This window comes from Streptopelia decaocto (assembly GCF_964273445.1).
Source record: "Streptopelia decaocto genome assembly, chromosome: 13".
Lineage (NCBI taxonomy): Eukaryota > Metazoa > Chordata > Aves > Columbiformes > Columbidae > Streptopelia > Streptopelia decaocto.
Window position 1 is genome coordinate 8,616,899 of NC_138668.1, and position 25,660 is coordinate 8,642,558.

General features: G+C 55.8%; 1 protein-coding gene across 2 annotated transcripts in view; it reads right to left on the bottom strand.

The window, feature by feature from the left end:
• The window catches only part of NTN3 (netrin 3), a 28,597-nt gene extending 17,793 nt beyond the window's left edge, over positions 1-10,804 (bottom strand). For both annotated transcript variants that reach the window (XM_082064407.1, XM_082064406.1), the window contains exons 1-2: positions 10,640-10,804; positions 521-1,516 (exon numbers count right to left, since the gene is read on the bottom strand). In XM_082064407.1, the coding sequence (XP_081920533.1) occupies positions 521-1,487 (967 nt within the window). In that variant the 5' untranslated portion in view covers positions 1,488-1,516; positions 10,640-10,804. The remainder of the gene's footprint in view (positions 1-520; positions 1,517-10,639) is intronic.
• Positions 10,805-25,660: the final 14,856 nt, after the last annotated feature.

Below are 25,660 nucleotides of genomic sequence, written 5' to 3' on the forward strand. Positions count from 1 at the left end.
AACTCATGGAAACCTTTGCAAGGACAGACAAGTGAAAACCACCACACAAAGCACCATGCCAGACGGAATGTGAATGATAAAATGTCGAATCAGGGTATCTCAAGTATTTCCTTAATCTCTGCCAGATTTTTCTGCCTGATCCCTGCTCCAAAACACATATCGCAGGGAACCACCAAGATTCCCACTCCCAGCCCAGGGACATCTGGTTTGCTGCCCAAGGGAAACACCTCCAGCTGGGCATCCTGCATCCCACAGCGAGGTTGCTGATGAGATGGAAGGCACCAATGATTTTTGGAGGGTTTTAGTGCTTTGGCTCATGGGCAAACCACTGCACCTCCAGAGAGGCACCTGCAGCAGAGACAGGGCAAATGCTGGAGCCTCTCCCAACCCTCCAGTAAGGGAGATGCTCCCAGTATCTCTGGACAAACATGCTCCATTGCTTTGGCTCAGCACCCATCACTCCCTCCCGCAATGACCCGTTTGGGTGTTTCAGCCCCAGGAAAACAAAAAAGTCACTTACCCAAACACTCGTTGGCCTCCCGGGCACTGGCCCGCTGCCAGGGCCGGTCATAGTGGAAAGGCTTGCAGCGGTCACACTCGGGACCCTCAGTGTTGTGCTTACAGTCACACACCAGCTTCTGCTCCTTGTCCTTCACGCAGCGTGCAGCGTGCCCGTTGCACTTGCAGCGCCCACCAACCTGCAGCTCCCCCACTGCGTAGTAATAGGGGGTTGAGCCAGTGCCCCCCTCCTCCTCACCAGCATCCCGACCACCCAGGTCACGAAAGAGATGCGGACGGCTGAAGACCACACGGATGTCGGTGGCCGTCACCCAGTCCTGGAGCACGGGGCTGCTGTCAAAGTCCTGGGCAGAAGGTCGCCCATCGAGGGTGCTGAAGGCGATCAGCCCACCAGTGAGGGGGTAGAGGTCGGTGAGGCCATCGGTGCAGAGGGCCTCCTGCTCATTCTGCTTGGTGACAGTGGCTTTGCTGGGCTTGCCATAGATCTTGCGGCACTGGGAGGAGTAGTACTGGTAGGGCACCCAGGTCTTGCCATAGTCCATGGACTTGAGGATGGCGGTGGACTCTGGCCGGGGTGAGCAGAACTGAAGGCTGACATAGACCACCTCAAACTTCTTGCCAAGGGACAGGGTGAGGGTGACGTTCTGGGGCGAGTGGTGAAGGGTCTCTGAGCGCCAACACGTCATGTTGGAGGCGGTGTTGAGGTCGGTCAGGTAGGCGGGTGGGTGGGCTCGGCGGGGGTCTGAGGCATTGCAGTGTCGCGTTGGGGGCTTCCCGCACGTGCTGGAGGCTTGAACCTCCTTCCCAAAGGCAGCGTTGACGAATTCAGGGATGCAGCGGCGAGGAGCACCATTCTCATCATAACAAGGGTCTGGAGGAGTCTGCTGGGCTACGAAGGGGTTCACTGTCTGGGAGAGGCCCAGCATGGCGGCGGTGAGGAGCAGACGCAGGAGCTGCAGGACCTCCATCCTCCTGGGGCGAGGGAAGCAGCTCCTCCCTGGGGTGAGAGAAAAGAGAGTAAATGGTGCTGGCAGCCCTGCTGGAAGCAGCACAACTGTGGCATTGCCCATGCTGGGGGGCTGGTAAGAGATGGGCAACACACCTGTATCTGGCCCTTAACCCATGCACACCTTCCCACCCCACATCTACTGATGCAGCGTCCTGGGAGTGGGGCAGGGAGACAATTACTTTGCAGTGCCTGATCCATAGCAATCCCCTGCCACTTGTCGGCAGGAGCGAAATATTGTGGGATATGGCAGAAGGAGCTGAGCTTTGGAAGGAGGAGGTTGAAATCAGGGTCCAGACCTTCCTTGGCCTCTTATGAGCTGTCTTGTGGGCAACAGGAGTGTTCACGCCTGTCAGCAGCCCCGGCTGTCACACACAGCTTGGACACCCTTGTCACTGCACAGCTGCTGAGCAGAGGGGGTGGGGAAGAGCTGGAGAGACCTTTCAGCTGTGACAGTACCTGCAGTCCCCAAGTTATCCAAATGCAGTCCAAAACAGCTCCCACCAGTGCCGGAGAAAGGAGCAGCAGCAAAAATACCTCATGGGGACATTTTGCAATAGGCAGGAGCTCATTAGGATGAGGCCCTGAAGCTCCTGGGTCCGGCACTGCTTTCCCACAGCCCCAGCAGCATCCCACTGGCCATGGGCACAGTGGCTTTGCTGAACTGGAGGCTGGATCCCCTCCAAATCCCACCAACTATGCTACCCAAGTATCCCCACTGGCAAATGGCAGTTATTCTGGCCTCACCCCCAAGAAACTCAGCTCTGGGTCTGGCCTGTCTGTTATGGAGCGAAAAGCAAGGACCAAATGCAGGGCTCAGCCGGGCTCCTCTCCCAGCAGCCACAGCACAGGGCCAGAGGATGCTAGGTGGCTGCCAGGGAATGTGGGCCATATCCTACACCGCTGGCTTGCAGGGTGCAAGAGGGACCAGAGTTCACATCCTCTCCCACAGGCTCTGGTTGCAACAGGAGCATCCTGTGAGATGCAGATCAGCCATGCCTCATTCTGAGCATCATGCCAACACCCACAGCTCACACATTCACTGCAGAATGGCCCCAGGAGCTGCAGCTGGTGGTGGAGCCCTGAGCTGCCCAGCTGGGTGGATGGCATCCCCCTTGCCACCCCACATGCTTGGCTGGAGGGGCCATGCTGAGCGCTGCCCGCCCCAGCCACCAAGGCAGATTTTCTGGCCTCTACTAGCCTGTGCAGGCAGGGGGATCCCCACATCGTGCCCTCTCCCACTATTAAATCCTTACAGAATGACTTGGGTTTTGCAGTTCACTCTTGGGAATAAAGCCCAACGCCAGCAGCATGACCCACCGTGGCAGATGCTGCCCATCTACAGCCCTCAACACTGCTCCTGCCTGTCAGGCTGCCCACTCCAGCCAAAGGAAGCTGGCAGGGGACAGCCCATTTCAAATGATCTGTGATTTTTGTTATTTTTAGTTTATTTCCACAGCCACACTCAGCTGGGCAGCCAGCACCAGAGCCTGTGCTCACAGAGGGGAGACAGCAGGGACAGGGTTCTCAGCCCATCCCTGGACATCTCTCCAGGACCAATCCTGGCCTTGCCACCTCTGTGCTCTTTCCTCACTGCTTAATCCTCTGCTGATGGAAAAGGAGATGCTCACTGCTGAAAAATCATCGGCTTCCTTGGTGGTCTCTGCATTGCTCCAGCAGCGCATCCCCAACTATCCAGCAGCACTGCAGAGCCTTTGGGGAACCTGTCAGCCCATGGGCTGGGCAGCTGGCAGGCACCAAGACAGGGGATGCTGTCCCTGGAGCACCCAGAGCACCAGAAACCCTCTTTTTGAGGAGTGTGGCACCCAGGCAAGGGCTGTGGGAGCAGAGAGGGGAGCAGCAGGGATGGAGCAGTCACTGCAGCAGAGGGAGCACCATGCCACAAGCACCAGCCTTTGCAGAGCAACCCCACTGCAGGCAGCCCACAGGGCTCTATCGAGAGCTTCGGCTCAGACCAGTCAGCTGCCTAATGGGCAGGAGACAAAGCTGCAGCCACTGCAAGCTCTCCAGCATCTGCCTGTCCAGGAAGTGCTGAGTGAAGACAGCACTGGGTTAACTCCTCCAACATAATTTTGATGGGACCATCCCCAGCACTTGCCCATTGCTGAGCAGCAGGCAGCAAGCTGGAGCCCCTGCCAGCCCATGGGCAGAGCCCTGCTCCCGTCCTCACACCAGCTCTGCAGCTGTGCAATGCTGACAGACCCCCCTGCAGCGCCTGGCAAGGCCTGGCCACGCATGTCCCTGTAGACATCCAGCACAGCCCCTTCGGCCTTACGATGCTACCAGCTCCTCCATCACCTCCACCCCATCACACACCCCATGGAGGGGGGACCCAGCTGGCTGCAGCCACCACCCCACCACCACCTCCCATCGCACCAGCCCCACAGCAGCAGGTAGCATGGGGACAACTCCGTGGGAAGACCTCTGCGCTGGGAGGAGAGAGGAGAAACCCCTGGGGATGCCTCAGCAGCTGCCTCCATCCATCCCTGGGTGACTCAGCGTGTTTCAAACAAGGCTAAACCCTGCCAAGGAGGAGTCTCCTCCACCCACCACCTCCCCTTCTGCCACATGGCAGCAAGGGGACATCAGTAGGGCTATGCACAAGTGTGACATCTACAAAGACATTTTAACTCCCTGTTTGGCAAGATATGAAGGTGTTGAGAAATCCTTGTCCAGGGGAGAGGGACAGCACCAGCATCCAGTGGTGGCAAGAGGAGAGCCCAGAGGTGAACGTGTTATGAGCAGGGCTGAGGTAGCAGGTCTAGGACTCAGGTCAGGGTTACTGCTGCTTTTGGGCCACATGGGAGGCGTGAGCATCTCCTGCACATCTTCCCTACAATAATAGGAAACTGTCCCTCCTGCCAGCCACACCCAGGCAGGAGTCCCAGCTTTTGGGGGCTCTGCTCCTGCCGGGGAGCAGCCGCTGGGAAGCCAACGCTCGCCCAGCGGCACATCAGCGCTGCCGAGGCAGGGCATGAATGGAAATCATTATCATCTGCCAGACCACACACAGGCACGCACGCTCCGCGCTCGGCTCACCCCATTCTCCCGCTGAAAGAGAGCCGGGGCCGGTGGTCTCCGCGGGCCTCACCTCCACATCGGAGAGGAGGGCAAGCTGCAATCTGCTCCCTTTTATGCATATTCAGCGTGACCCCAGGACTGCCGGCAAGCTGCCAAAGAGGCCCGGGGGTGGGTATTTCTCTCCCTGGCCCCCATCTGTCCCCACTTCCCATCTTCGCTGCTCCCAGTTCTGATCAAATGGAGACACTGCTGACTAAGCAGGGAGCGATGGCACAAGCCCCTCAGTACCAAATCCAGCCCAGTACGAGGAGAGACATAAGTGATGGGGTGCATGTCTCAGAGGCAGCATCCCAAATGTGTCCCCAGCAAGGTTCTCAGGTGGCTGCCAGCTCCTGGCCACCAGCAGCACCCGTGGGGCTGGTGGGCTGTGGCAGTGGGGCTCACCCTTCCCGAGGAAGCAGCTGCCCCTCCCAGCTCCTCCCCAGAAGTGGCTGCATTTTTGAGGTGGGCGATTTCCTCACTCCTCCGCTCGGGGAATGCTAACAGCCGTGCGGTTTGGAAGGAAGTCACGCCGCCATAGCGCTTCAGAAGTGCTTTAAAAAAAAACCAAACTAGCTACTGCATCCAACGCCTCCACACCCCTTCTCCCTACAGCAACACACTTCCCAAGGCGGCGGGTGGCGTTTCCCCGCCTCATAGGAGGCTTGTCAGGGCGATGCTCCAGTCCGCTGTGTGTTCCCCTTCCCATCGCCTTCCTGGGATTGCAGCGCTGCCAAGAGTGATGCCGGGTGCATATGCATGCCCAGAGCTCTGAGGGTCCTGATGCCAAGCCACCGGATGGCGTTTGGTCCCCAAAACTGAATGCGTGTGGCAGGTGCAGCAGGTGAGCCAGGGCAAAGAGAGCAAACTTCCCCAAATACAGCTGCTGGTGCCTACAGCAGGCCCAGGGTCACCACCCGGCAGACCGGGGCAGCTGCAGCTTTGCAGAGGTAATTACAGGATTAAGTGGAACAACACGGGGTGGGGAGGGAAGGGGGTTATTAGCCAGATTTGATCCCAGGATCGCAGAAGCAGCCTTCTCTAATTGAAGGGTAAGGGAAAAGCATGAGCCGCCTGAGCAGTGCTCTGCTGTCCGCTGCAGCCCAGCTGCTGAAAAACGTGGGTTTAGAGGGCAGGCAATGGCTAAAGCTGAACAGCCAGCAACCGCCTGTGCAGGGAAGAGGAAAGCCCCAAGGGAGGGCAGGGAAAGGGTTCTTCCCTCCTGCCAGGGACCTGTGCCACTGCCCTTGGTCCTCTCTGATGCTGCTGGCACGGTGCAGTGGGCTGGCTTTCTCCTCCAGGCCAGGGCAGCACAGTGCGAGGGACGCTCACATCCCATGAGGAAAGCACATAGCCTTACTTGGAACCAGCTGGGATGGGGATGCCTGGTCTCCACGAGATGCCGCATCACCCTGTGCACAGGGACAAAGTCCTGGATGCCAGGGATGGAGCCACCCACTTGCATGGGGTACTAGATGGCTCCTCAAGGCATGGCACAGCTGTGGAGCAGAGGGCAGAAAACCTCAGGCAAGGACCTAAGGACCAAGCACTCAAGGGCATCTAGCAACTAGATCTGAAGTGCTCGGATAGGGCCAGTCCACAAAGACTGCTCATCCCTGAGCTGTGTCATCTCCAGTAAAGCCTGTCACCAGCTGAGGTGCCCTCTGAGCAGGAGGACACTGAGGGGGACAGGATGGAACCCAAAGTAGAAGAGGAATGATGTGCTTGGAGAAGCTGTAACTGGGCACAAATGACCAGAGTGCATCTTTTAACCAGGATGCATCTGCTCCCGGAGCTTGCATGTTCCCACTTCACTACGGGCCCTTTCTAATCATGGCATTCGTGTTCCCCTGCCACATGTGCTGCAGGAGCAACTCACTGCAGATCTGGCCAGCCCCACGGACAGGACCTCTTGTGGGGAGCTGCTGGCATCCCCAGGTCCCTGCCACCCCACTCCCCTCCGCAGGCACCCGTCCCTCGCCCACTGCACCGATGCCAGCTGGGGGATGCTTCATCCCCCTACTCCACAAGCAGAGCGCATCAGGACCAAACTGTGCTCCAGCCATGGATAAATCATTCCATGTGTTGCTAGGACAAAACAAACAAACACAACAAAACCAAAACACCACAACCAAGAAGTATTTAAAATGAAAAGAAAAACCCCACACAGCCAAGGCACCGGGACCAGGCTCAGCTTTCCAGCGGGAGGGAGTGCGTGCGGCAGGGAGAGGCCGGAGGGTGCAGCAAGAGCGCTAATCGCCTTCACAGCTGCTAATGGAGCGAACGGTGCCCACTTGGGACAGCTAATGGCACTGAGGAGATGCTTCACTTTTCTTTACGAGCTCCCTTCTCTCTTCTGATATTTAAATATCAGAAGCCTCCAAGCATGTACGGACCCACATCCATGGAGCCGAGCGCTCTGTGCTGCCCCTCGGGCTTTCACTCCCCGCTCCCTGAAGTCTGTGCAGCTCATTCAGGCAATTACAAGGCAGCATCTTCCTGCAGCAGGCACTGCTGGTGATAGATATTGCAATGCACTCTGGCAGGCTGGAGCCAGCATTACACAAGCCATACGATACCCCAGCGGTGCCAGGAGACACATACAAATTACACTGCATGCAGGAAAGGATGGGCCAGATTCTGACCTCAGCCCCTTTGGCATCAGCCAGAAGTAGCTCCATTCAGATCGGGCCAAACCAAGACGTAAGTGACTCCATTCAAATTTACACTGGCATACCTGTGGTCAGAATCTGGCCTGGCTTGAATTAGTTGCAGCCTGATGTTACAAAAGGCAGAAACAGAGCCCAGATTTCCTAGGTTATCGAAAACAATCAAGAAAAAAAAAGAAAAAGACATCCACCATAAAGCCAACAGGCCGAAGGCTACTCAAGCATGTGCACGGAGCTGTCAAAGGCTGGATGCTCGGAAGCACCCCTGCTCACCCATTTCACTAACATGTAAGCCACGCTGCCCAGGGGAAGGAGGGACCAACATCCAGCATAGGTGTCCTGCTGGGTTCCCCATGCCTGCTCTGCTGCCCACCAGCCCTGAGTAGAGGTGGTCCCACTCCCAGGAGTGGAGATTTAAGCAAAGTATCACCCACATGCTGTGGAGCTGAGTCTGTTGTTCTGTAACACTCTGTTGCATTCCCTGGTCAGCACAAGCTGGAGATCTCCTTGTGCTCCCAACACAATGGCAGGTCAAGGAGGTATCTGACTTTGCAGGAGTAGAAAGCTGCCTCGATACTACCCTATTTATTAACCTCTACTGCTGCTTGACTTGTTGCTTTACCCAACTCTCATCCCACCCCAGCTCCCTAAACCCCTTCACACATTCCGGCCGTGCTGCTTGGCTCTGTCGTGCGCTCCTGGGATCATCCCTCAGGGTGCAGAAGGTTTTCCTCCACTGGTCCCAGCCCATGCACGGGACTCGCGCAGTCCTGGCCCAGAAGTCCTCATCGCTTCGACCCCTTTCCACTCCATATGGGAATAAAGTGATCTGGTTTCCATAACGTCCCCTGTTGCCTTTTCACAACATGCCGGGCACAGATGTTGAAAATAGTCTGGATGAATATTTAAAATGGTATTCAGAGATGACAACATTTGGCCGCCTTTGAAAGATCTCTCACATCGGGTAGAGGATGGTTCACAATAACAGGGCCGGAAACATGCTGCACTTTGACATCTCATTTTTTTCCCTCCCTCTCCAGCTATTGGTACAATATTTCATGCCCCTGGTGTCACACAGCCTATTATTGCTTGAGTGCCAGCCAAGTCTGCAGCATTTGGAAGAGGCCGTCACGTACGTTTTTAAACATCACGGGGCAAAGCGGAATATGGAAAATCTGTCGTGTTTCCATACTGAGTGCAAGTGTCCTGCGCAGGCTCAGGGAGGGGCTCGTGGGGGCACAAAATAATTGCTTCCTTATGGAGTAGGGCCTGACTAACAGGGTGGGAGAACAGGAGACAGAGGTGCCGTGTCCACCCTTGGCACTGCAGGCTGCTTCCCTGCTGAAGGACAACTAAGCCATCTCAGCACGTGCCCCAAGGTCTGCACCGATGCCCACCTCCTTCAGGGCTGGGAAACTCTGTTCAGACCCACATCTCCACCAGCTACCACCCAGAGTGGGATATCTGTTCCAGCAGCCCAGGCTGAAGACATCATGTTCCGGTGCTCAGAGAGCAGCAGGAATGTCCCTAAGCAGCTTGCATTTCTGGTGGACTTCTTGCTTCAGGCCATAATGTGCTCAGCTGCATCCCTAAGCTTGGCTTTTTTCTTCTGCAGGCTGTAGACTCACCTGGGCTCCTGCCCAAACCAGCGTTACACCTGCCCTCTTCTCTGCAGGGACCCGACTTGCCTTCCTTCTCCCACCAGCAGACACAGGAGGAAGGGATGTTGGGACCCCCACAGCCCACCCTGCGCTTGGACTGCGGACTGCCAGTCCCCTCAACAGCTCACTCCAACCAGGTGGTCAGAAAAGCACAGCAGCTCCCTCTGTTTTATAAGTGGAATATTGCAGAAAAAAAAAAAGAAAGAAAAAAAAAAAGAAAAAAAAGTGCCCTCCATCCATTCAAATGCCTTGGAGGATGTTTTCTGTGCAGCTCAAGCCACGTTTCTGCCGCACAGGTTACAGGGAGCTCCAGCCTCTCCTGGCTTTGAGAGCAGGAAACAGTGGACTTGGCTGGGGAGAAGGATCTGTGTCATTTCCAGCTGTCCAGGGTTTGCATGTCCAGGTCTATGCTCAGTATCATCTCAGCCCAACTACAGGTCCAACACAAACAGCATGGAGAGAGGCAGGGATGCTCAGCCTGGCTTACGTCCTGTACATTCACAGGATGAGCTCACCCTAGAGAAGAGAATCCATGCACGAGCGCTGCCCGCCTGAGCAGCAAGCCAGCAGGACCACAGTGCTGCTGGAGGAGCTCCTGCCCACGGGGCCTTCCTCACCCACCCGGCTTGGCGAGAGCCAGGCAAAGGCAGCAGGCTGCCAAGCTCCATGTCCCCCATCGCGCCAGTTATTCCTTGTACCAAGAAAGGTATTTCCATCCACCCACTCTCCAGTGTGCTGAGGAAACTGGGGGAGGGACAGCGTTTTGAAGAAATGAGGGTTCAGCAGCTTCAAGACAGAAAAGCAAAAGCAAACCCACCAAATGCAGCCCAGCTTCCCTTCTCCCTGTGCCACCAACCACTCACACGTGCCCTGCTCAGAACTGCCGGCCCTCACGCTGGCCATGGTTTGGGGCAAGGTGCTGGGAGTGCGGAGGGGTCTCACCCAGACTGGTCCCAGAACTGCAACGCAGCTGAGCATGTCACATAGGAGCTGTTTCCAGAGGGAATCCACTCTCTGAGCTACCATACAGACATGTCTCTCCAAAGCAGCTGTGCTGGGAAGAGACCAGCAATGATCCCAAGCCTGGGTCAGTGGTAAGGGCAAAGCCACTCTGCAAATGTGCCCAGCGGCTTTGTGCTGGCGGGGACGTTCCCGGCGGATCAGGGCCTCCGGCAGAGCTGCGGGCAGGGGAGAACACGTGTGTGCCCCGTGGCTGGTCAGCCGGAGCTGGCACCACAGGCAGCAGCCTGGCAGGGCTCCCGCGGTACGGCCGGGTCGCAGCGCCTCGGGAGCCTGCTGTCCCCCCGGCAGCGCTGCGGCAACGCGGGGATCTGCAACAACCGCGAGGCTTCGTACAGCGCCGAGCACCCCCGTGTCCCCCCCGCGCCGGCTCTGCCGGGGCGGTGGCAGCGAGCCGGGCCGGGCCGGGCCAGGACAAAGCGCGGAGCAGCGGCGGCCGGAGCTGCCCGGGGCCGGGAGCGGGGCTCGGCCGTGCCCGGTTGCGGGCGGGCGGCACCCCGGCCCCGCCGCGAGGAGGTCCCGTTTTCGGCGGTGAAAGGATGGAAAGGGAAATAAAGGGAGCATGGGGGGGGGGGGAAAGAGAGAGAGGAATAAAAGGCAATGAGGGAGGGAGCGGTGGCGAGGAGAGCGGGGAACTGCTCAGCCGGGGTCGGCAGCGCCGGGAAGTTGGAGGAGCAGCTTACCGCGGCCGGGCAGGTAGCGGGGTCGGTCCGGGCAGCAGGTCCGGGGTCGAGGCGGCGAGAGGAGCCGGGGCCGCCGCAGCAGCAGGGCGGGCGGCGGGGCGTGGGGGCAGCTCCCGCTTCCCCTGGTTGATCGCAACAAAAAAAAAAAAAAAAAAAAAAAAAAAAAAAAAAAGAAAAAAAGAAGAAAAAAAAAAAAAGGAGGAGAAGAAAAAAGAAAAAGAACCCCACACCAAAACACAATAATAACAAATTACCACGCAAGGTCGAAGGGAAAGAGAAAGCAAAATAAGGTGAAATAATGCAAAGCGGGAGTGCTGCTCCCGGTGGTGCGGGCGGGTCCCCAGCGCTGTGCCCGCAGCCGGCCGCGCTCCCGCCCGCTCCGCCGCACCGCCCGCGGCTGCTCCGGCTGCGGGAGGGAGGGAGGCGGCAGGGAAGGGAGAAAAGAAAAGGAAAGAGAAAAACAAAACAAAATTAAAAAAAAAAAAAAAGGAAAAAAAAGAGGAAAAAAAGAAAAGCAAGAAGTGGAGAAACTGAGCCCCGACCGCTGCCTGGAAGCGGAGTAAAAAGGCTCCAATAAATCCCGGTTGAAAAGAAGGGAAAAGTCACCTCCCCGAGGAAATCAGAAGCAGATTTCGAGCCATTTAATCACATGCAGGGAGGTGTGTGTGCGTGTGTGCGCCGCCCGCCGCCGCGCTGCCAGCCCTGCCTCCGCCCTCCCGCCGCCGCGGCCGCCCCGCCGGGAGCCGAGCGGGAAGGGGCCGTGAGCGGAGCGGGCCGGGAGGGGAGGAAGGGGCCGCCCCACCGGCGGACAGCCCTCCCCGTCGGGGCACCGTCGCGGGGTCCCGGTGGCCGCGGGTTCCCACCTGCCGCCGCGACCAGGGAATTTGTTTCACCCGCAGTTGGTCCATCACCAGGGGCGTGCTGGTGGCTCCGAAGCAGCAACACAGGCAGCCCAGCACGCCAAGGGCTCAGCCGGTGCCGCAGGAAAGGCAGCCAGTCATCCTCCCCCTGCTTCCCAAAGCAGAAGAAATGAGGGATTTACGAGGCAGGGAGCAGCCTCCTCTTATGGAGAAGGACGGAGTCTCTGCTCCATTCAGTGATGCGGGGGCTTTTCCCGTGCACCAGGGCTGGCCTTGGCCCCTGATTTTTGGTCAGGAGAGGAGAAAAAAGGGGGGCATCTTCACGGCTGCCTGCGGGCTTCCTCAGGAAGGTCTTTCCCCCCCATCACCATCCCCAGGCCACCTGCAAGCAAGGCTGGAAAAAGGTGAAACTAATTTAATCAGCATTTGTGTGAGGCAGTGGAGGAGAGCAGAAAACCTGGACCTGGATCTCCTCACTCACCGGGGTTGTGTTCACAGCACTGCAACCCCCATATCTTCCAGCTTGGCCTGGGAAATGTCCTTCCTGTAGATGCCCTTACAATGGGTGTGAGGACGGAGGAGGGTACCAGAGGTGAGTAAGAAGGGCAAAGGTGCTAGTACAGTGCTCACCTGCTCCATTCAAAACCCCCACCCAGCATTGCCCCACTCCCAGAGGACCCCTGGTTAGCCACATCCTGTTGCTACAGAGCGCAGGTTGCAGGAGAAGCCTCTCCCCAGCCGGCTGGCAGATGCTTGCTGGAGGAGGAGACCCCAGCTGGCCAAGAGACCCAGGGGAAATGCTGTTTGCTACTCTCAGCCTTGTTGCACAAAATGCATTTTCCTCCTACTCCAACAGCAGGGATGTGGATAAACAAGGGCAAAGCCACCAGGTGACAGAGCAGAGGAGACCCAGGCCATGGACAGGGGAACCTTGAGGGTCTCCAAGTCTGATGCCGTGGGTGTCCTGCAGCTTCACTGTCTCTCAGGGACATTGGTACATTTGGAGAGTCAGGAGGCCAAGCCACAAGCCACAAAGCTCCAGCAGCCTAGATGCAGATCCCGGGGGAGAAGCAAGTGCAAGGCCAGTGTTTGCCTTGCATGGGCCAGATGGAAGTGCAGGGCAGAATGAGGCCAATGTCTGTCAGGAAAGTGCAGGACTTTGTGCATGGGCTGGAATGACCAAGGCAATGGGGCAAAAGGAGCTATGGCTCGAAGATACTGAGGTGATGCAAAGCAGGAGTTGTCCTAGGGATGGATCTGAAGGTGTTTTCCTCACCAGAAAGCACAAGAGCTACCATGAACATGAGCCATGATGCCAAGCTGGCCTGGCCTCGTTGTTCCAGGGTGGTGCTAAGCTAGGGGGCTGTGTCACCACAACCTCAGTGCTACTGGTTTCACACTTGTCAGACTGCCCTGTCCTGGGACCCAAACGTGATGTTAGAGGTGCTGGCCACCATCAGGACAAGTCCTGGGACTGGTGTTCACAGGCCCCACATCAGTGAAAACCCAGCTGAGAAGGGCAGAAACTGGTTCCTGGTTCCCCATTTCCACTGTTCCCTGCACATTCCCTCTCTACAGGATGGAGAGCCCAGGAGAAAAATGTGAATCTGGGTTTGGCAAACAGGGGGATGCTGAAGACATCAGCACGGATGGGACACTCACTGTAGTAAGAACTGGATTTCTGAGACCCTGCTGGGTGTCCCTCGGCATGCCAACATTACCATGAATGAGGTATCCAGTGCTCACTGCATTGCACTAATTCCTGAGCAGATTTGCAAGGGCTGGAGGAGGAGAGGGCAAATATACTTTGTGGTTTCTGTCACCTTGGTGTCTGCAGAAAGTTCTGTCCCCTGTAAGCACCTGTTCTATGTGTTCCTGCTCCTCCATGCCATGTGAAGGCATGATGTCTGGTGTCAGCCATGCTTCTCATTTAAAGAAGGAGTGCTGGAGGGTGCAGACATCCATGAGCTGTGGGAGCAAAAGCTGTGGCTCTGACACTGAGTCGGCCGGGGCAGATACAGAATCACAGAATGATTTTAGTTGGAAGGGACCTTTAAAGATCATTTAGTCCAGCCCTGCTGCTGACCCTGAATATTTCCAGGGATGGGGCATCTAAAACATTCTGGACAATCTGTGCCAGTGTTTCATCACCCTCATAGTAAAGAATTTCTTCCTTACATCTCATCTGAACCTACCCTCTGCCAGTTTAAAACCACTGCCCCGTGTCCTGTCACTACAGGCCTTGGTAAAACGTCTCATTCCTTCCTCCTTATAATCCCCCTTTACATATTGAAAGGCTTGCAGTAAGTTCTCCCTGGAGCCTTCTCTCCAGGGCGAACAACTCCAACTCTTACACCCTCTCTACAACCAGAATCTCACATCCTGTCTGCAACACACACTCACAGCCAGACCAGTCCTGCAGAACACTCGCCTGGCCTTTGCTTTTGACCTGCAGAGGGGTCGGCATCCCTCGCAGCTCGCCCTCCCAGCCCCCCCGGCACTCCCGCCCCGCGCGGTGGGCGCTGCGCGGCCCTCGCTTGCCCTCTGCTGGGCCGCCCCGCCGCGACCGCATCGGCCGTCGGGGAACTGAGCGGAGTGTGGGTCCAAGAGTCTGGGACCCGGGCTCAGCAAAACCCGACTCACTGCAGGGAATGAACCGGACTGCAATTCAGTCCCCAGACCACCTGGGCAGACGTGACACGTGTTAGAACTCGGGTCGCCTCTCTGCCTTCCCGCTCAGCTGTAGTGAGGATAGGACACGGGGGACCGGATCTGGGTACAAGGCGGCACAGCCATGCAAGGGTCAGACACCCCAAGGCTGTGCCACCTGCTAGACCCGCAGCAGGATGGGCACAGCTCACAGCCCTGCCGGAGGAAAGAGATCATGGTGGCACCAGGCAGCACCAGCCCCTTTGCTGCCTCCACACCCAGGCAGGGAGGAGAGGTCCAGAGAGATGGAGGTTAGTGTTCCCAGGTGGGCTCCTGCCACCTTGCTAGGCAGGCAGGGAAGAGACCCCATTTACCACCTTCCCTGAGTCTTTCTTTAATCTCTTCAGTGGAGAAGGAAGAGGTTTGTTGCCAGAAGGCAGGACTCTTCCTTCGGCTGGTCCCAGCAGGCCACTGCCCAGTGCAGTCAGAGGATCCTGTTTTAGCCACCAGGTCGTCTTCATGGTGATTCCATAATTGTAATGTTTCTCTTCTTTCTGTGCCATTTACACTTCAAAGGGCACCTCACCTGCCTCCTTTGCTGGGCTGCCAGTCTCCTGGCAGACTGATCTCCTTTCCCATACTGTTTTCAGAGCCAGTCCCCACACTTGGTTTCTTCTGGAGTGCAGGTCACCCCAGCTGTCCCCTGGAACTGAAATATGGTCTTCCCAGGGCATGCAGAGAGGGACAAATAGCCTGACTCGTTGGGTGTGCTTTGCCCATGGCATCCTTCCACTGCTCTGTCACAGCAGTGGCTCGAGACTCCCATGAGGCTCACCAGGCCTTGGGGGTCCATTCCCTCCAGCCCTGAGCCTCCCACTCACCACCAGCCTTCCAGCAGGCCCAGTGCATCCATGGCAGGTTTGTGTCTTTCCCCTCACTGTGTATGGCCAGAGAACAGAGACCTCCCAGGCTGCTTGCCCATCCTGGGGGCCAGGTGCTGGCAGTGCCTGTGGTTTGAGCACTGTGGGGGTATCAGGGCAGGCCAAAGGGGCCTATCCTGGGGACCAGGAGCACTGCTCTGTGCTGTAACAACTCTGCCACCCGAGAAGGTCAAAGGAGGCAGCTCACGGTGAGGTTTTTAGGTCTGGGTGCCCCTACGAGCCTGTGTGAAGTCAACATGACATTGTCACGGGAAAAATGACAGACAGACACACACCTTTGCCTCTGCTTGCAGTTTCCCAGGGGAAAGCTGATCATCTGAGGCTTAAGTCTCATTTATACATGAACCATTTCACTACTGACAGAAGTACCTGTTTCCAAGCATAAGCAGGCATGAGAGCCAGACCCTGGAGGGGACAGGGATTGTTGGTTGAAAAGTGTGCAATGAACGTGGCTTGGGAAAAAGAAACAAGGTACAACATCACTGCAATGTCCAGCATATAAAACCACTGCAAAGTGATATTACATGGACTTTTCCTTGCCCTGACCCTGCCCACCCCACTCAGAGGAAGCTGTACATTAACATTGCATAGGTTAGGCACGGAGCTGGTGCTTTAGCTGTGATAACAGCACAAGACCAAGCTGGGCCAGACCAAGGGCCAGCCTGCCCTGCAGCTGTCCCAGAGAGATGGAGCTAGGGAGACGCTGGAGGGATGCTGAGGCCATCTGCTGGTGCCATCACCCCTCCCAGCCTTGCACGGGTGTGATGCTGTGGGAGAAGGTGCAGAGGGCAGGAAAGGTGTGCAACACCTGTCCAAACATCCTCTGTGCTCCCAGAAAGTTGCAGCTCCACAAGCATCCCAGGTCCTGCTCTTCCAGCATGCCTCCACCTCCGTGTTATCCCCCTATGGCTGCCCTTGCCCCATGATGAAAGGACTGGTACGTCCTTGCTCACACTAACTGCCATGGTGAATCCATGCTGAATGTGATGAGTGTGTCCTGCTTAAGCGCAGGTCACCAGACCTAGCAAGCAGCTGTTGGGGCAATCAGGAATTGATTTTGTGCCTCTTTCCCTCTCTCGGCAGCTTTCTGAGCTGCAAGCCCTGAGCCTGGCCCTTTCCAGCCATGCTAAGCTTCACGTTCAACTGTTCCCATTCCCACACCACCACCGTCGTTGTGCCGATTGCTCAGTAATTTAAATACCTCACCTTACAGTCCTGCCTGTGGCCACCCCCTGCCCTGCAGCGACCGCTGCGGCAAGCAAAGGGATACGCGTGTCCCCAAGAGGTGCAGCAGCCGCGGGCACCGGTCGGGAAGCCCCCGGCCGCGGGACAAGCGCTGGGGGCGGGTGCGGGGCCCGGTCCGAGCCGCGGACGGCACAGCCCGGCCCGGCAGCCGCGAGGTGGTGCCGTTACCCCGCAGCTGCGGCATCGCAGCCCCGGAGCTGCCTCGGCTCCTCGGGGCTTGGGCGAGGAGAGGCTCCGGCAGCCTGGGAACGGGTGGCTGTACGGTGGCCTCATGAAAAACCCGACCTCTGCGGCACTTGCAGCCAAATTTGTGTTATCATCAGCGGGAGGATGCTGTGCTGTGTCTTGCACGTCTGCACGTGGAATTGCAAGAGTTTCCAGCACGATCCACACATGGCTGGGTCCCTCTAGGAATCACAGCCACTCACCAGCAGCGTCTCTGCTTAGGGGGGTTATGTGGATGCAGAGCAAGGGTTTCTCCTGGAAAGCACCTCATCTGACCTCTGATCGCTACTTTTCAGGGGCCCAAACACTGTCCATAGGCCTGAACTCAGCAGCAAACCTCAGCTTTAGCAGAAGGAGCTCTCTCAATAAGCCTCATTAGGTACCTGAGCATCTTCAGGTGCTGGGGACTCTGCTCCTGTCTGCTCTCATCTCCGAGCTCCACCAACCTTGGACTTACTGCAGGGATTTGGAGAGGATGTCCTCATGCACTGGAGGAATCTGAGCCATGCCAAATGGTGGATAACACCTCATCCGCAGTGCTGGAGGAGCAGGCGTTCACCACAGAAAGTGGCTGCTGATGTAATTGCAGCACAGCACGCTCCTGGTGCCACAGGGGTGTTCCCAGTGAGACACCAAGGGAAGAGTTCCCAAACCTGCCTGGCAGATGGCAGCTGTCCTGTGTGAGCCGGGAGCAGCTCACTAGGCTGGCTCTGGCATGGCTGAAGTTGAGGTTTGGCTTGTGTCTTGTTTGCTCTAAACCAATTCAGCCTTTGGGTGTTTTGGGAGATTTGGGCTGGGATTCCAAAAAGCCTCAGCAGCTCGGGCCATGCCTCTGCTGCTCAGTGGGGTACGGCACGGGAGGCCCTTGGTTTGCTCCCAGCCTGCTGCTGGGACCACAAGTCACAGCAAGGAGTTGCCAGCCCAAGTCCCCAAGGTGGCCACAGGCAGCACCCTGCAGTCTCTGCTAGCAGCCTGCAGCTCTGGAGTCTGCTTAGTTGTGAGCAACAGCACTATGTGTGATGTAAATAAATCCCTGGGTTTTTTAAGTGGTGCTGGGATCTAAGCGCCAGCAGCGCCTGCTTCCCTGCCCTCTTTGGAAGTGCTGGCCCACAGGCAGGCCTGGAGGGATGAAGGCAGTTCCTGGGAGGCGGCAGAAGGAGCGTGAAGGAGGTCAAAGTGATGTGCCGGCAGAACCAGCCACATATCATCACACACAGCGGACACCACGGAGCACGTCGCTGCTCCCGGCAGTGGCGGGTGGAGCACAACACCCTCCCGAAGCCAGCATGTGCAAATGGGGTGTGCAGGCATCTTCCAAGCATGGTTGCCACTGTGTTGCCAAAGCCCCCCATTGCGGCACCCTGCATGGGCCAGCACACCCCCACCCTCCGCCCCCCAGCGTGGCACTTGCTGGGCGTACAGATGGCCGGAGAGCTCACAGTGGGGTTCATGTTGCTTCCCCATGGCTGTACCAGCTTCTGGTCCTGCTTGGGAAGGTCACCATCCACCCCGCTGATGGCGGGGCTGAGTTCTGCTGGGGGACAGCTTGGGGGCGTCCCCTGACGTGGCCATGCTGCACCAAGCAGGAACTACAGTGCCTGTGGAATCTGTCTCCATTCAAAGTGTCATGGAAATGAGTCTGGGTGAAAAGTGGTGGGGGTACCCGGCCCCCAGCCACAGGGAGGGCTAGAGGGAGCAGGGCGCCAGGGAAGGACTGGGGCAAAGGGGTGGGAAGGAAGGACCAGGGTGAACAATGAGAGAAGGAAGCAGGGGAGGGAGAGGAAAAGCAGGCGAGAAAGGAGCAGAAAGAGACTGCATAGGAAAGCAGAATGAAGGGGGAAGAGAAGAAAGACGGGTTGGAGGGCTGGGGGAGAAAGAGACACACAGAGACACAGAGAGTTTTGTAATAACTTAAATTCATTCCAGACAATGTCCAAGGAGCCCTGGCAGCACGGGTTGAAACAAACCCTGCCTTTGATTTTATGAGTTCATTATATGTTGTTTGGGACAGTGATTCACGCGTCTTGGCTGCTTCACATTTTCCCTTGTGTCACAAATGAAGAGGGGACCACGAGATGGATTCTTTGGATGGAAAATATTCCCTCAATTGTTAGGTAGATGTCTCTGTGCCATGCAGAGGTCCCAGGAGAGTGGTCTCCTGGGCTGTCCCAGCTCCCCACACAGCACACACAATCTCTGTGCCTTGCGTCTTGCTCCCTCTTGAAGGGAAAGCAGTGGGACCGGCTAGGCAGAAGGAGGTGAGAAGATGCCTGGTGGTGACCATGCATGTTCTGCACCCACTTTTTGTTGCAAAACACAGGACGGGCCAGAGGATGGCCACCTGGGAGAGCTCAGACTCATCTGGAGATGCAGCCACCAAGGATGGTCCTGTGAGCACAGTGTCCCAGAACAGGACCGCACCATGGTGACACTGCAGCACTGCCATGGGTGCTCCTCACCTCTGTTCCCATCCCAAGAGCATTGCTGCATTTACTGGTTGTTGCTGCCTGAAGGTGTGAGGCGCTGGAGGAGCTCCAGGGAAAACCACTCAGAACAGGTTGGTGGCTTTCTTAGACCATTTTGGTTGGATATATTCACAACCCTAATATAGGCCCTGGTCAGAAAAAGAACAAATCCTGCCGGAGCCAATATGAAGTTTGCATTGGAGCTGACTGAAAAATACTAATGACTTAGTTGGGTATTGTTAATATTTTTAGCTTCCTGTGTCATTTCAGGTTTTCCAGTGAAAGGAAGAAAAAGACGCACTGATTTTTAAAACATGTTGTTGGTAGAGAAAACACAGGCCTCAGAAACTGAACACCAAAAGCTTTTTGCCTGGCATTTTCCCGTTTTGATTTATAATTTCTCTTCCAAACCCAGACAAAGTTCAGCAATTTTTTTTCATTTTGACCAGAAAGCCATTTTTCAGTGTGGTCTCTTCTAGCCTGAGCCCTGGGAAATGACAGTGCTTCTAACCTGAACAGCCATGACCCGACCAACCTTACCAACCGGGACCCAGCCTGCAGAGCTTCCCACACTGATGCATCTCACACTGACCAGTGTGAAGGTGCCACGAAGATCCACACTTTCCTCATCGGGGCATGGAAACTTTTGCATGGATCTGGGTTACCTCGTAAGGAAAGCTGAGACTCATTTACAAGCTTGTGCTGGTGCCAGATGAGTTTCATGTTGACTCCCAGGTAGAAACACCCTGTAGAAGCCCACCTTGAGGTGGGCTGTGGCAAACAGGACGAGAAGCATTGAAGCAGGGTTGCTGGAAGCTCGCAGGGCAGTAGGGGAGGACTGATAGCCCAGCCCTACAACCACAGGGATGCCCTGCTCCGAATGAGTCCCAGAGACCTGCTTAGCCCATGCTCCCTTCTTTCAGGCCTGATCTAAGGCACTGCTAGTCCTGCAGGGAGTCTTTTCTGAGGATAAAGCGCAGTCTTTATTCCTCCGGTATTGCAGGCCAGCATCTTTCCCCAGCACAAGCTTCACTTCAGGAAAATGAGGGGGTTTTTGGTTTGAATGTTGTTGTTTTTAAAGAGAATTCTTAGGAAAAACACTCGTTGAGATGGATCAGCTCATTTTCAAAGTTATCCTGGGGCAAAAGACAGAGGGTGTGGGCTGCGATACACACCCACATCTGTACAATAAGGAAGGCAACAGCGCAAAGCAAAAACAATTGCATGAAAAGCTTTCCAACAACAAAGTTTGCAAACCCGCAGAGCCCAGGCTATTTCTTGTGGTTGGTGGGTAAGAGTTCCCAGATAATGGGGCCTGACAATGGAACAATGGGGGCCGAAAGATGCGGCTCATGATTAGGAGTTATATAAGAGCGGCTGGCATTTATTAATAACACTCGTGTTGTGCTTTATTTTCTTAGTTAGCACTTTTCAGGTTCAGAGCACTTTACAACCCCTGGCTATTCCATATTTGATGCTCAGCACGAGGTGACTAGGACGAAATGTTGGCCCATAGCAGTAGGAACACCCTTCACGCCTGCTTCTGTTGTAGACCTCAAGGGGAAGAAATGGAAACGCTAAGTGACTATTTGGGACCATTTGGGACCTCTCCAGTTCCCTGGTCTTACAGAGGGTGTAAAACCACAAAGAAACATCATCTGGAAAAACAGGGGTTTCCTGGCATGAGTTATAGAACCTTAACATTTTCAAAGCGCTACTTTTCCTGGGGAACGAGCAAAGCTGGGATTTTTGCTGGGATGCAGGAGTATGGTTGGGTGTGACCCCAAATGGGAACCAGCTCTGGAGAAGCAGTCCCCAGCCAGCCCGCAGTGATGGCATCTGCCTCTTCGGGAGGAGTTTCGGGAGCAGGAGTGAAACGTCCCACTGGAACAATGACAATGCTGATGGCTGCCTACCACATCCTTGGGACGTGCCGATTGAAGCAGTAACCATGGCTCCTCTTGGAGGACCCACTCGGTGCAGACTCGGCCAGGCCAGAGGCTTTGTTTCCCCAGCACGCACAAGACCTTGACGCAAAGCAATAGTCATTCTGCCCAACACAGGGGATGAATGGTCCAGTCTGAACAGGTTGTCTCCTTCTGGTCTGGGTAGGCTATTTATTGCTCCTCTGACTGTTGCTCGTGGTATGTGCTGACCGCTCAGCCTGCTCATGAAAAACAAGAGAATTCCCGTCCAAGCTCTGGCGCCAAGCAGGCAGCGACAGTTTTCTTCTGAGCAGGCCTGGGAACCTCTTCTCAGCCCTGGGCAGCAGATGTCTCAAAAGCAGCTCAGACCTGGGAGAGTTGTAGCCGGGAACCACGCTTTGGACTCAAACACGCAAACGTATCATCAGATGGTCCCCTGGCTTGTCCAAAAGCAAAACCAGCACAGACAGGAGCAAAACCTGCCGATGTGTGCACAGGTGAAAGTGAAGTGGTCCTCATGGCCCCACAGCTCTACTCCTAATGGAGGGGCATGGGACAGCTGCAGATTCCCACAGTAGGACACTCTGCAATGAGAAGGAGGCAGGTTTTGCAGATACAGCAAGGGCTGGGACCTTGTGCTTTTCTCCGTTTGTTCTTGGAGTGCACATGCTCCAGTGAGCAGTCCTGAGGCATGGAAATTCACACTTCCAGCAGTTCCTCTTAGAGGAAGGGCCTGGGGACACTAAACAAAGCCAAGGCCAAAAAGACACCCTAGGGACAGCCCTATGACAAGCCTGGGGAGTCCTGGGGACATGTCTGCCCAGTCTTGGCTGCAGTTTTTAGATCACTGACCGAAGGAGCAGGGCTAAGATGCTCAAGTGTGATTTTCAGAGCATGTTGAGCAGTAGCCAAGCTGATGCGTCCTGTAAGAAGGAAATCTCGTTTGTTGGTGGGATTTAAATCATTCGTATCTGCCCAAACATGACCTCCTGCACAGGAGAGATCTTGAGATAACAGATACCATGACCCTGCTTTTATTTCACGTGGTGTCTCAGAGGTGCTGGCAGCATCAGGAACGGTTTTTGCTCTTGTGATCCACCCTCCCATCTGGGGAAAAAACACACACCCCACCAGCTAATGTTCTTTGGTGGAGAACATATTGCCTGATGCACTTCAAGTGACAGAAGTACTGCACAGGGACTCTGCTCACTGGCAGCCACCTACCAGTTGGTGGCTTATTGTCTCTTCTTAGTTAAAAGTGTTTGGAAAAGCAATGGCATGGACTAGGCACTGCACACCTCCTCAGCCCTGTGCGGTCTGCATGCCAAACGGTGTGTGAGACAGAGACAGCAGGATGCCAGCTGCTCGGCATTCTCCTTGGTGTAGCCAAGTGGATGAGCAGGGTTGGTACCAGGTGTCACTGGTGACACATGGAGACCACAGAGAATGCATTGGTCTCAGGTCTTCAGCTGCAGAATGTATTGCAGCTGAAGACAGTAGGGGAAATAAGGGCGTCTCATGGGGTTCCTCTCCCATCATGGGTCTGGCTCAGCTTTGGGAGGGAGTCAGCCCTCTGTCTTCTTCCCACTCCTACATGGCTTCTTCCACAGCTGGGATGGATGACAACCAGGCTGGGTCTGGCCCAGGGGTACCGCACAGCTGCACAGCCGTGCTATGTGACATGGGTACTAGCAGGGGATAGTGCCCATTGAGCCCCCACCTCGGGACATCTGGCCCCGATGATCTCACCCGCGGTCTGGCCAGGACAGTGGTGAGGATGGGATCCAGCTGCCTGCGCCTGACTCCAGGTGAGGCAGGATGAGGTGAGACTGGCTGGATGAGACAAGCAGCCAGAGGAGATGATGAGAGTCATTTCAGACCTTTTAAATCAAGGTTTACATGTGCCCTTTGTTGCAGAGGTTGAAATCGGGACCCTCCCAACTTCAAAGATGGTAGGTATAAAAGGTCAGATTTTTGTTCCATACCTCCAGCCTGAGAGCTCGAGGTATGGAACAAAACATCTAATAGCACACTACTTGCAGGCAGAAAAATCCTTTTGGTTACATCTCCTGGAATACTGCACAGAAAAGGTTTAATTACGAAGTTTTTTCTTTGAGGAAGAAAAACATACTGACCCAGGAAAGCTGATGAGGAGTAAAATATTCTCCTCACACTGATTGGTGGATTACATCCCCCATCCAGCCCGAAAGGATCTTTTAGTTCCTTCTTTGCCTTGTGTCACTGTGACCACATCAGCACCATAACCTGAAAGTACAGAGTCTGCGGGTTAAAACTGGATCAAAAGGCTCTGATGTTGTCTGAGGGAAACCTCTGGAATGCCCCATCATGACTTTTTTTTGGCTACATTTTAATTTGAGGGGAAATTGCACAGATAAACAAATAACATGGTTTCAAGGTAAGTCTGGTCTGAAAAAAGTTTCTTGCCAATAGAAAATCCAGTTCCTGAGGCTGTTACTTTCCGGTGTGGGTCCCTGTACTTGTCTTCCATGCCTTCTCATCTTCAGATGAGGTGCATTTAACAGTACGGCTCTGGGTCAGCATCAACTGGCTTCAAAGCTGGTTTCTCTAAATTCTAGTGACAATTATTCAATGGCTCGTCTTCTTGTATTTCTTGACCTTCTCTGCCTGGTTTGAGGTTTTATCCTGTTGGAGGTTGGGTTTTTTTGTACCTGTCCGGACTGTGGCCTGCACCTCGGAGATCAAACTGAAGAGCTTTTAAGAGAGGAGAATGGACTCCATGTTCTCTAAAGCTGTCCACAGGGCTGTGATTTCCTGGCCTTGCTCCAGTGGCTCTCAGGGCATAGCAGAGCCAACCTCCCCCATTGGGAACCCAGTGTCACAGCAAGAAAGGAAGAAGTGCAGTAGCAATGACTGGAACTGCAAGTCTGCAGGGTTCCTTAGTAGAAACTACTGCCATATTTACTAGCACACTCATCTATACACAGGATTAAGTCCTCTCATCCTGTGCTTTAGCAGGCTTGCCCAGAGCACGTGAACAAGCGCACTTACTCTCTTGTGTGTACGCATCCACAGAGACATCTCCCATCCACATTACCAAAGGGTGGAAGTTTGCAGATGGACTTCCTTAGGCAGCAGATGTGCTGCATAGTGGTTGCCAGCACTTTTTGATGAAAAGTGGCATCAAAATATTAAATTTTGATGAAGAACAGAGGAAAAAAATTGCCTTAATTTTCGTGATTCCTTGCCTGACTCCTGGAGCGCTACAGAGTTGGTCAAATGTTTCTAAATTCAGCCACACTTCAAAATTTTTTACCAAAAAACACAAGGATTTTTTTAGAAAAAGGTTTCTCAATTTTTCCCTTCTGCTTTGGTCATGTGTCCTACTCACTGAGAGGAGAGTCCAGTTGGTTTTTCTGACTAGAACCACACTTTGAAGAGCGCAGCCATTCCTTAATTCGGGCTGGTAAATCTTGCAGGCGTAGATGAAGATAAATCACATTTGAGCCCAGAGTACAAATTCTCAGGGTTTGAAACATTTGTGTGGTATTTGTTAAGCAATTTGAAAGCTTATTGAAGTAACTGAGCTGGACAACAGGGCTGGACCTGGACCAGGACAACAACTGTGTACAGACACTCGGCGCATAGGCAACAGAGATGGAGGGACCTAGATGAATCCCACTTCACTCAGAGTGTTCATGGAGGGTATCTTTCTTCTACGCAGGGTATCTTTGGTTGTGCTTCTTCCAGCACTCCCTTCAGGAGCATGTAGCTTAGTCAGTCCCTGCAGGAAGCCTTTATATTCAAGGCATGCTAAAGTTCCTCATAAAGAACAAATTCACTTTTGCCCAGAGGAACATCATGGAGGGCTTTGGACCTCTTGGTTCTGTTTGCTGGCCAGTGGCTGCCACTGCTGCCACAATGGCCAGAGGAGAAGAGGCTCCTGCAACGCTGGGGTGGCGTAATGGCACATCCAGGGTCAGGGGTGGCTGGTGAGGAGCTGGGCGCCCTGGAGAGCTGCTGCGTGTCCAGCCCAGCCTCAGGCTCCATCCCTGAGGGTCCCTGGTGCTCCAGGGAAGGCACAGCTCCCCCGGCGGGGTCCCTGACCCAGGCCACCGGCAAAGGCTTTGGCGTGTCCTCACCGCCGGCAGCTCCCCTTCGGCAGCACGGGGACCAAGGCCGGCTGCTCCCCGCTCCTCCGGGCCGGGAGCCCTGTGGTGGGCGCTGGGCACCCACCAGTGGCCCCCGTGTTCCCAGGAGCGGGAGGGGCAGTGGTGCCCCAAGGACAGGCCCCACACAGGTCCCTGTCCATGGTGCGGCGGGAGGGAGCTGCCCTGGAGCGGGCACAGCCATAGACCCGGGAAACCTGGGCCATCGCTCGGAGGCGCGGTGGCCGCTCGGGACCAGCGGGCAGACGGCGGCAGCGCCCGGTGGGTGCGGGGGCCGGGGCCGTGCGGGACTGACCCCGCGGGCAGCACCCGGCGGGTGGGGCCCGACTGGCCCCGCGCAGCCGCCAGGTGGCGCCCTCCTCCCGGGTCACGGCGCCCGCGGCGGCGGCGCCAGACGGCGGCTCCGGGGTGGGCCCTGGCCGGCCCGGTCCGGCCGCGGCGCCGGGGAGATGGGAGGGTGCGGAGCCGGGGCAAGCCCTGGAGCTGGGGTAGGCCGCAAGCTGCACCCCCCGGGCAGGGTCCTTCTCTCCGGCCTGCACGCCCGGCCTGCGCCCCGGAGAGCG